At 39.2% G+C, this 11,794-nt stretch overlaps 1 protein-coding gene across 1 annotated transcript; it reads right to left on the reverse strand.

The window, feature by feature from the left end:
• Positions 1–1,443: 1,443 nt before the first annotated feature.
• On the reverse strand, positions 1,444–6,290 carry LOC6034299 (CCAAT/enhancer-binding protein). Its single transcript, XM_038255514.1, has one exon. It carries the CDS (start codon positions 5,453–5,455, stop codon positions 4,259–4,261), a length of 1,197 nt encoding a protein of 398 aa, XP_038111442.1. The 5' UTR covers positions 5,456–6,290; the 3' UTR covers positions 1,444–4,258.
• Between the last annotated feature and the right edge of the window lie 5,504 nt (positions 6,291–11,794).

An 11,794-nucleotide genomic window follows, 5' to 3' on the forward strand; every position in this document is an offset into this window, starting at 1 on the left:
GACGATATAGAAAAGTGTTGGGAAAAATAATGCTGCCTTGTTTTGATTTTTTGAAAAAAAATAGTTTTTTTTATAATTTTATCTCGAAATATCATCAGTTTTAAATATAATTCAAATTTGCAATCGAAAAGTACTTCACATATTTTATGATAAATTGCACCATTTTCAAGATATAGCCACTTATAGTATAATTTTAAATGGAAATTTTATCCCAATTCCATTCCTGTTTTTTTGGGTCTAGTTTTTTAGCGAAAACATAACAATTAGATTTTGTTTTTACCTTTTGGACAGCTTTTGAGTATCTTTATTTTCGGGAAGGTCATTTTTTTATGTTTGATTTTGTTTGGGGAAATTCAGTTTTTCAGTTATTTGAACTTCTTAGCAATTTTCGCCATTTTTTTTTGTGTGTAGGCCTTTCTTTTGCAATAAATTTAATATTTATAACATCGATGTTTTGAGCTTTTCGAGTATGTGGTGTAATCTGTATCACAAATACTTATTCCACTAAGTGAATAGCTTATCATTTCGATTGTGAAATCCCAAAAGAACCTACCACCCGTTCACCGTTGTTCCGCAGAAGCCCCAAGCCGAGAGAAAGCAGCATTTTGAACTTGAGAAGTAAAAATACCTACCGTTGAAAACCCGTAGAACCAGAACTGACAACGCCTTAGTGCATCCAACTATAGTGGCCACAGAACCTGTGCCAACAAAACAATGACGTCTCACATAATTGGGGTGGAATAATGTGCATCCTATATAGTGATTGAGGTGAGGGAAGGGGGGGGGGGGGGAAACAAATTAAAAAGCTGGCGTCGTTTTATTCACTTTTTAGATACATTCTTTATTTTTCACTTCTTATATTCAAAACAGACTTTTCAAGCTGAGAAAAATACAGTACTTGTGTGTTGGTTTCTTCTTTCATTGTGTGTGTGTTTTTAATAATAGAAAAATGTCCGAGTCTTCCTTGAAAGAAACTAGTTGTAACGCGAATCCCCGACTTGCCTAGTATACGACGACGATACTCTCACCTTCTCTCTCTCTCTGTATCGCTCAAAAGGTACAATAAAATAGTATAATAAAACATCCAAAAAACGATTACTTTGCCGTGGTTGCATTACTTGCTTCGGAGGAAACTTACACGCTACTAGTACGAGTTACTGTTAAACTACTACAAGATGGTAACAAATCCGTTCACTTTTTTCAGGTCGGTTTACGCTGGTTTTGCTGAATTTAAATAAAGTTCGATTTTACCTCATAAGACAAAATATATAGTTTTCTTCGTTACGATTTAAATCAGTTCAGCTGACCGGATGTCGAGTCATGTGTGTTTGTTTGTCGGAGTAGGCGTTGCGTTTTCACTTTCGGTTTTTAAGTTTATTATTTTCTGTTTAGTATTCTTTGCTAATAGCGATTTACACTTTTACCCTTTCTTAAACTGTGTTGCTACATTTCTAGATCACTTTCTCTATATGCAAAAATTAGTCTAGTTTCATTCATTTTCTTCAGCTCTCGTTACGGAAACAGAACCAGTGCTTTGGGTTTATGTCACAAGTTGCACTCTCCACAACACAAACTTGGCTGTTGTTCCAGTTTTTTTGTTAAAATTACTATTGCATCGATATCCGCGTGCTGCTTGAATATTATATTTCTTCGTTTTAATTTATACAGTGCCTGGTTTACATTTCTCACCTGTAAACTCAGTGTCTTTTTGATTTCTCTACGATATACTGGTAAAGAGAATGAGATTTTTTACACAATTTAATAGGTACTTACACGCAAAAGTGGTACAGTGAAACCCAGGTTGTTTGACAATTAATGGTTTGACAAATTTGTCAAACCAACGGAGTTTCACCGTACCACAAGTAATCTTAATCGGACTGAGATTGGGGTAACTTCGTTTCAGGCAATCACGTGTGGAACCGAAATAAAAAATCAGGTGAGCAACTCTTAACTGCAAAATAAATCGAAAATGTCGATGAGAGAAGCGACTTTGAGGCAAGTTACGACTGACCTTGGGTTAACTATTCTGGTTGATTGAATACAAAAGAAAAGAGAAGCAGCAGAAAAACAAAAGGAAAAAAAAACTAGAAGAAAATATTTCTTTTTCGTCGATCAAACATAACACGTTCGCTTAGCTTTAAGCCGTTTTTTTTTCTAAACATTTATTCAACATTCACAAAACGAATAAAATATATTATATAAAAAATGTTGGTGGTGGTATATCGAAAATAATAAAAACAAGTCTTATCGAAGCTGTCCTAATTGTGTTTTTCTTTGAGGTGTGTGCGTGCGCGCTTTTTCTGTGTGTTTTAAGTATATTTACAAGAAGTTCAGTTTCGAATCACGATTCGATCGCAGTAACCTGGATTGGAGCCTCCTGAATCTGTTAAAATTCTGCTAAGTGACGTATTTCTAAACACTCAAACAAAACCATTTAAAAAACATAAAAAAACAACCTCAAAATTGCACTTTATGAAAATAAAAAAAAAATTGATTCACTCAAAGTTGGCTGCACTTTGCTTCATTTTCAATAAACTCGCGAGAACTATTAACTCACATCTAAATTAAGTCTGTTTAGCAGTATTGACAAAAATATCGTCAAAAAAAGTTTCCCCGAAACCTCACTAAAAGAGACATTTTTTGCAAAAGAACGCATCTCTCTTCTCTCTTTCGTGAGATATTTGAGAAATAAAAATGATCAATGAATGACTCTCGAGAATTCCTGAAGAAAAATTGACCTCACTAATACATTAACAAATTAAAAGTCAATCTTTTCTTACACCAGAGATGGAATAATCATTTTTTTTTTTGCAAGTGAATTTCTCTCACTCACAAAAGTGATAGAAAATGAGACAAAGCTAAGAAAATCTTTCCAGAATCTTCAAAAACATCAACCAGCTAACAATTTTTACAATATTTTACAAACATTGTTCATCACCAGAAAGAAACAAGTCTTTTCTCGACGTGTGACGTTTCACCTGCAAATGCTGTGAAGTTATTTTTTACCGATATTTCGTGCATGAGATGGGAGATTCTCTCTCAAAATTCTCTCTTAGCGAGTTTCAAGAGGAATTCTTTCGAAAACAGAAAGAAAAGTCTCTTTGCAGAAAAAACAAGTTCTGGAAACTTAAAAGCCATATTGCGCAGAACCTTTGGCTCAATATTTTGCTGTTGAGAAAACATTTTTTTATGATTTAGACAGAATTCTTGGGAAAAAAAATCAGTGGGATGATTCCATTGCTTCTGCAGAGAAATTCTAAACTTGTGAAGAGTTTTTAAAACTCGTTAGTTTGGGCTTTCTGTGCAAATAAAAATAAATGCGTCAATTCAGAGTGGATTCGCTGATTCCAACGTATTTTAACTTAAAAGCACTCAAACGTCTTTCACAGACGTCAAACTGATGTCAACGTTTCATCCCAAGGTTCATTCAAGGTTTTGACAACTGTCAGTCTTTCGAGCAAATTAGGGTTTGCTTCTTCGAATGCAATTCCAGTCGAATGAGCGAATCCGCTCTGTAATGCATTATAATTTGTGTGAAAATTACTCATTTTCATGCAAATGAAAGCTACAAAAAATTAAAACTTTCTACTAAAAAATAGTTTGAAAAAATTAAAGCTGCAAAGAATGAGCTACTATCTTTCCTAAGCCCAGTGTAAAAACTATAATTTCACTCGAAAATTAACAAATCCACATCAGAGTGTGTGATGAAAACAAAGAGCTGTCACTTTCCCTGCGAAATATGTTAGCTTAACATCGAGCGATCAGACTTTTAACCCAGCTACAAATCGCATGATAAACTGTTTTTTGCAGATAGAAAGCAGAATGCGTTGCTAAATTGTTTAGGCTGTTCTAATTGTCACTTACGTCACTTTGCACAACTCCGACAGACCAACGAGGCTCATCACGCAGCACTAAACGTGCACGCACATACACACACACCCTCGTTAACACATACTGTCTTTGGTTCATCGTTCATCAAACAAACAAAAAAACGAAACGAAAATCATAGATTCGCAAATCCTTTTCCTAGGGTTGCTCCGTTTTCTAAGGTTAGGGTCCAAACATTGGTCACTTTATTTACAATGGGTAGGGTTCGTGTGTGTGTTTGTGTTTTTTTTCCGACGCGTTTGCGTGTTTTTGTTTTGTCTAAATAATGCGTTTCTTGCGTTTAATTTACTACGAGCTAGACAGACCAATTCTTAGAAGAAGGGGGAAAAGTGGGGAAGAGAGGAGGGTTTTGGTTGGATGTTCCCTAAGCCTACATATGATCACCCATGTTTGACAGGTTGAGCGCGCTGCGACAGATCTGGTTGATCTCCGGGTTGCTGTGGTTCATCAGATGCATGTAGAGCTGCTTGTAGAGCTGGATTTCGTTGTTTTTCTCCTCGATCTTCCGTACCAGGTTGTCCTTTTCCTTGATCAGGGCTTTGACCTTTTCCTCGACCTCGCGCGATCGCACTTTGGCCTTTTCCCGGGACTTGCGGACGGCGATGTTGTTGCGCTCGCGCCTCCTCCGGTACTCGTCGGTGCCCTTGTCGACGGACTTGGACTGGGACTTTCGGGACACGTGGTTCAGCATTTTGCCGTGTTTGGTGAGGTTGGCCAGGTGGGCTGCCCCGGCGAGGTGGGGCAGGGCCTGGTGGTGTAGCACCGTCGCCGGGGTCAGGTTCGAGAAGGTGTTCCCGTTGCCGTTTGTGACGTAGTTGGCGGCTCCGACGGGTGCGCCACCACCGCCTCCGCCACCTCCGGTTAGTTGGTAGGCGGTGGTGCCCATGAACTGGGCTCCGTTGTTGTTGGGCAACTGGCGACGGAAGTCGTTGGGCTCGACGGGTTCTTCCTTGATGTTGGCGGAATCGGACGAGCCGACGCTACTGTTCTCGTCGCTCGAGTTGTTCGCGTAGGTTGCTCCGGTGTGCACCGGCTGTGGCATGTACGCCAGAGATCGTTGGTAGTTGTTGCCGTTGGTGTGCTGCGACAGTCGGGCCTGCTGTAGTTGGAGAGCTTTAGCAGCCGCTGTCTGAACCAGTGGGTTCGTGACGCTACCGTTGGTACTGCCCACGGTAACCATCTCGGTGAAGATCCCGAGGGCCTCCGGATCGCGGAACTGATCATCGATCAGATGCTGGAGGTCCAGCGAGATTTCCTGCGACGTCAACTCGTCCAGCTCGCTCTGCGAGTACTGAATTTGCTGCAGCATCTGCTTCGACAGGAGGTTCCCGTTGGTCAGGATGTTCCCGTTCGTCCCGGCGAGCTGGTTCAGCTGAACTTGCTGCTGCTGCTGTTGCTGCTTCAGGGCCAACGTATTCTGGTTGACCGCCGTCGGCGAATTGTTGTTGTTATTTGGTGTTGCTGCATTGTTGTTGTTCACGTTGATATTGTTGGCTGCCATCGTAAGTTTCTTAATATCACTGCGCACTTGAATTTGATTCGTATCGTACATCTGCGGCGATTCCATATTTTTCCTTCACTTCTCGCTGCCAACTATTGCGCCTTTAAAATCCGTAAAACTTTTATGATTGCACACAAACTTTCAGGAATTGTTAAATTGCACTATGTTTTTGTTCTATTGCACCACTCGTTTGCTTCAGTCCTTTTTGCTCAGTCCTTCAATTTTGCTCCAAACTACAACCAAAGTCCATCTCATGCACTACCTTCCATTGCTCTTCAGAAATTCCACATTTTCACGTTTTCTTGTTGTAAATCCAAAAGTAGAAATAATCCATCGTAATCCTTCGGAATGTGGTGCGTCCTGGTAACGATCCCGGGAATCCCGGAAAAATCCTTGACCCGCTCACGAATCACCCGAAACACAAAAAAAGAACGTCACTACTATTCGCGCGTAGAATCCTCCGGTGGTTGTCTCAACGGTCGCGATGTGCCCACTTTTTGCGAAAGATGTTTATTGGCGGTTCACTTTCTTAAGACTGAAGTCTTAAGACTATGATGCAACTTGTTATATATTAACAACTTCTTCTTTGCAGCCGCCAAACGTCAGATTCGGTCGCTCTCACTCTCGCACCCGCCGACTGCCCACTTTCTCGAGTCGTCGTGTCCCCCCAGATGCGTTCTGTTTCACTCACTCCCACCACCACCGCACTCCTTCTTCACCACGGTCTCCCCACCCTCTCCAACCGCACGAGAATGCGCGTATCGTCCGAATCAGACGGCTCCGAAAAGTTGGCGCGAAGACGCACGACTACTAGGAAGAACCTCGAACCAGAGGGGCTTTCCCAAACCTTCGCGGTCGCGCGGGTACTATTTTCGCTGTTGACAGTTGGATGGCCTAAGCTTAAGTGAGCCAAAACAGTATTAAGCAACCGGGTATCAATCGAAAAAAGGCAGCGAAAAACTCGTTCGCGATGACGAGAGAGAGAGAGAGAGCACGCGCGCGAGAGTGAGAAAATTCTCTCTTGTGCGCGCGCCAGCAAGAACGGTAAACCACCACCACAATCGTACTGGAAAAGACGTCAGAGATTTGGTTCGCGAGGTTGACGAGGGCGGCTCCCCGTGTTCGGCGGGTGACAGTACGACTTTGAGAGTGAGAGTTTCCTCATTCCAGAGCGTGGTGGCGATGCCGGAGGGCACGCGCGCGCCGAATGCAGAAGCTTAAGCGCATGAAGTAGAGTTTGCGCGCGCGCGCCAACTTTGAACAGAGTGCTCTCGGGGTTCTCTCTCTCTCTCTCTGTTGATAGAGTAGTCGATGAAGTAGTAAATTAACGATCGTATGCACGTGGTTGCTGGGGTTGGGGTCCGCCTGAGCGCGGTTATTCTTGAGAGTGACGTTGTTGGCACTGGGAACAGTAGGCTGAGACTGCATATTGTTGGTGGTCACTTTGAGAGTGTTTTTGTTAGACATGCAAAAAATAAATAGTTCGGATAAATGGCGATCCCTTGGATGTAAACAAGCTGTCTATCCCACTTGCTCTAGGGTTAGTTCGAGATGAGTAGTTCACATCCAAGGTATCGCCCCAATGAAAATTTACCACGGAAATGTACGCATATTATAAATTAATCTAACGACTTGCTTTTTTTCCTTAACGCCAGCCTTCTATCCAGCTTCATCTCCTCCTCTGTTGAGATGCTGACTCTTTATTTTTTGATGCCTCATTGATTGGTCCTAGATAAATTATGAATCTTATTGTAATGGTTCAATGAACAAAATTTTTATTTTTTTTGCTTTATGGGTATTCAAAAAAAAATGAAAGCTTTGTTAACTGGAGATTAAAAATACTATAGTTTTCCTCGAGGCACAGCCACGATTATTAGCGGTATCAAGACGAACACAATTTGCGCACATTACGAGTACAATTTTCAGTTCAGTTTTTAATTATGAGTCGATACTATACGTGAAGGTTTGATGCATAGGATGTCTGATTAGAAAGTTCATTTCTAGAGTTTTTTTAAAAGGTCCTATGAGCTATTGTGTTTCATATGTTTATAGGACCTTTTCAAAAACAACTCTAGATTTTCCGACTGTTTTTATAGCCTTTCCCAAGCGAACCAAAACAGTGTTTAGCAGCAATGGCCAACGTCATTCTCAATAATGAACTGATTTGATTAAATTGAATTGAACTATTTTTTAATCAACTTTAAATTTAGTTCATAAATTTTCAACAATTTGTAACGTGATACTAGATAATGGTTTTGTTCTAAATTTATTTGTTATTTTGAGATTGTTTCAAACATTACAATATCAACTGAATAAAATAATGGACAAAATAACTTTCCGACTAAAATGTAAAATAATGCAACAAGCATTTTTTTTGTACTGTTTGTTTTGTATAATAAAGCTTGAAAGTTGTCTATGATTTTCTTTCATATTTTATAAATATTAAATCAAAACAAGATTTAACAGTCTTATAATCCCAGAATAAATGGTATGACTTAGTATTTTCAACATTTTGAAGGATTTGTATAGCTTAACAATATATAATTTGAATTAGTTCTCATTCAAAAATCTTGAAGTAAAATATAACCTGTAAAAAAATCTTCAAAATGTTATTCATGAAGCTCAAACACAGATCTAGTACAATAATAAATAAAAGAAATTACAAGTTAGGACCATCGCAGATGTTATTTTAAGAGCGAGTTTTTCACCAATGTGTAACAGGTCGTATCGAGGTGCTCCGATTTGGTTGAAACTTTCAGCGTCTGTTTGTCTATAGAGGAAGGTGGGGCAAGACGACCATATGGGGCAAGAGGAACAATCGCTCGTAAGGCCGTAATTTTTACAATTTTGATTATTTCCAGTATGAGGAATTGTTGCTAGCAATGCAATTAGCTGATTCTACTACCACTTAACCGCCAAAACGACGTAAACGCCACGGGGCATAAGATTTAATGAAGTTTTGTTCAAAACCTTTTTTTGCTTATAATATTTGGATAGTACAAAATAAGACTTAGGGTTCGTTTTAAGGCTCATTTTATCAAAATGCTATTTTTCCTAGATCAGTAGTGTCCCTACCAATGACTTGCACCTATTATAAAGTATGATTTAACTTTTGGTTATTTTTGTTGAGAGCTTTTAAAAAATCTTGTTCAGGTGGGGCAAGTGTACCATATGGATTTTTTGTATGGAAAAAATTACGAATTGCTGCAACAACATATTTTAGTGGGAAATAAATACAAAAAAGTTCTTAAAAACTGATAAACAATTGTTAAAAAAAATTTTTTTACAAAATAAAGTGATACTATGAAAATTTACTAATTATCATCTAAGTAATTATTTTTCTCGTAAAAACGATCAAATTTTTAGTAAAATATTATTATGTAACCTAAAAATGAATGAAACGTTTCAAACACATTCTAATCTGATGTTTCAAAGTGATAGCAGTTCACATGATAGCAAATTAACATGTTGTTTCATGCATTGTTCCTCTTGCCCCAACGGGTTGTTCGTCTTGCCCCACTAGTTGAGTAAAACGTACGGAAAATCAAAAATTTTAAAATCGTTTTTTAACATTGAAAAACAGGATTTTTTCAAAATTTGAGCCCTCTAAGACAAAGGGAAGTGGGGTAAAACGGGCTTTGAAGTTTGAGGTCGAAAAACATGAAAAATCTTAAAATTGCTCGCATTTCCGTAAAACTTGATCAATTTCAACTCTCTTAGATGCATTCGAAAGGTCTTTTGCAGCACTTCAAAATGTGCCATAGACATCCAGGATTTGTTCGACTTTTTTTCTTAGCTTTTGCAAATTACTGTCAAAAATTATTTTTTTTAAAACCTTAATATCTTTTTGCAACAGCCTCCAACACGCATACTCCCATAGGTCAAAAGATAGGTAATTACATGGACAGAACAGAATTTGAAGAAAATAAAAAAAATATTAAAAATATGTTCATAATTCGGTTATACGAAGTCTCACACAACCCTTTGGATAATAGAGACAAAAATCAATTCCGGATGGTCAATCGACATAGCTAATCAACTTTAAAAGTCGAATAAACTTTTTTTTCGCCTAATTGGTCACAGCGCGCTGCAAAGGACAATTGGAACTTAATTATTGATCTAACCTACTTTTGCGCAGATCTAGGCCTAGAGATGCTAACTGAGATATCCAAACATTATGAGGTGGTCAGGTAACAACCAACGAACGCAGAGTGTGACAAGTCATCTCTGCAAACACCTCATGACATGAGTCACGCCCGCCGCTCCAGCCGCACTCTCACTCTCTGTTGAGCTTTACTCTAACATCGTGCCATGCTTCGTCGACGTAGACCCACGAGGCTCCCTCTCTCGTGCAGCCTACGTCACACTTAAAAGGGAAATGAAGAACCGTTACTCTCGCGGCCTCCCCAACCGCGAGAGTTGCATCGCCGACTGACTCCGCGTGGCCCCATGATCTGCTGCTCCACTGACTCGGACTCGGACTCGGCTGACTGACTGTCGTCTCTTCTCTATGATATAATCTGGCGGCGGCCCCGTGCTGGGCTGTGTTCGGCATTGCGATCATCATGCTGGTCGGCTTTGAGCATAGTTCAGTTCGGTGCTTTTGCTGCTGCTGCTGGTTTCACTTTCATTCAGTTCACGCGGCTTTGAGCGCTGCCGTGTAATTGATGGTTAGGCTAATTTTGCTGGATAACTGTTGTTGTTGTTGCGCGGGGGCAGGGTTCGTATTCTGCCAGTAGCCAGTAGCTTATTCTGATGGTATGGGTCAAATTTGAGTTAAGTTTAACTTAACATCAATTCTGTTCTGCTTTCAAATGATACATAAACATTATAACTATAATCAAGATTTGGAGAGGTAAAAATGTTAAAGATTTAATGAATGACTAAAGTATGGAATTCCAACTAGCTGTTGATCTTCTCGATATCAATATTGCTCCATGTACCGATGAATTTCTCAGTCTCTTCAAACTTCATACTTCGGTTGTCTTTATTCCTCGATATTTTCTCTTCCTCGACGGTCCCTTGGATTCTATTTGCTTTAAATATCTATTCCGGTTGTCGATATTTTCACTTTCTCATGGCTTGCATAGACATTTTTCTATGAGAAACGAAGCTTTGAAGGGTGTTTGACATTTATTTGTTTTTGTTTGCTGGACGTTGTCAAGATTCTCTCCCATAGCTGGTTAGCAAGAAAAAAATAAATTTCAATCGAGTCTTCATTCTGCATCGTTCTGTAAACTGATGCTTCTCTTCCTCGACGGTCCCTTGGATATTGACAACCAGAGAGTCGACTGGAATATCATTTGAAAACCACACGATGCATTTTGCACATCGTCTCATGTTTATCTGAGACCATTTGACAGGTACATTTTTTCACACTTCTTCTCAAAATTCATCGTGTTTTAAAAGTCAACTCTGCAATTGCAAGCCTAAAAATTCGTCGTTTCAAAAGATTTCATTTTGTCCAGCAAGAAAAAAGTATGATTTTTAAGTAAAATCGTTTAGACAACACAATGGTGATGTTTTCAAAAAAAAAAAAAAAAAAGAAAAAAAACAAATCGTATATTGAGAATAGCAGCTACGGATAGACACCAATGCTATGCTATGCTAATTCAAATCGTATATTGAGAATAATCACGGGTATGAATCTTCTAGCAATTTCAATATGGCGACTTGTATCAGAAGAAAGTGAGGCATTTTCGCTAGTTCTCACTGTTCTGTGTTCTGCGTGCACGTCCACAAATATCGACCACACAAATACTAACACAAAGCGCCACCAAGAGGCAAAAGGTAGTTACGAATATTTTTGGCACTTTTGTAAAAAAATATGCGGTTTTGCAAAAACAAATAACAAAACCAACTTTTAAGTGTAGTTCGACTATCAAACTTGTAATTCGTTGCTGATTTGTTAGGATTTTTTTTTAAAAATAAAAAGTTTTTTGCAGCACCCCTTTTGGGCGGACATTACTGTTGTCACCTTTTGGTTCCTTGGATTAGCCATGGATAATTTCACAGTGTAATAAACAGGGCAGCTACCACCACGCGGCGCCACCGTTTTGATTGAGAAAATGATACAGGTTTTTCAGACGAGTCTCAATCCCGTGGAATAATGCTTGTAAAGTTTTCAATTACGCAAAATGCACCAAAGTTTGATTTTAATCGAAAATCCGATGACGCCATTCAATTCAGCTTCCTATTTCCTTTATAGCATTCGAGTTTTGTTCTATCATTTCGACGTCGTCGTGCTATCTTGTCGCATCCGCCATTTTGACGTTCCAAGAAAAAACGCGTTTTAATGTTTGACCTTGAATAAACAGAAACGAAAGCAAGCAATGTAAACAATAATAAACACGTATTGTTTGCCTACCAATCTGTGCATTGTCCCGAAGTTTGGTTGAAGTTGGT

The sequence above is a fragment of the Culex quinquefasciatus genome, chromosome 2 (genome assembly GCF_015732765.1).
Source record: "Culex quinquefasciatus strain JHB chromosome 2, VPISU_Cqui_1.0_pri_paternal, whole genome shotgun sequence".
In the NCBI taxonomy this organism is placed as follows: domain Eukaryota; kingdom Metazoa; phylum Arthropoda; class Insecta; order Diptera; family Culicidae; genus Culex; species Culex quinquefasciatus.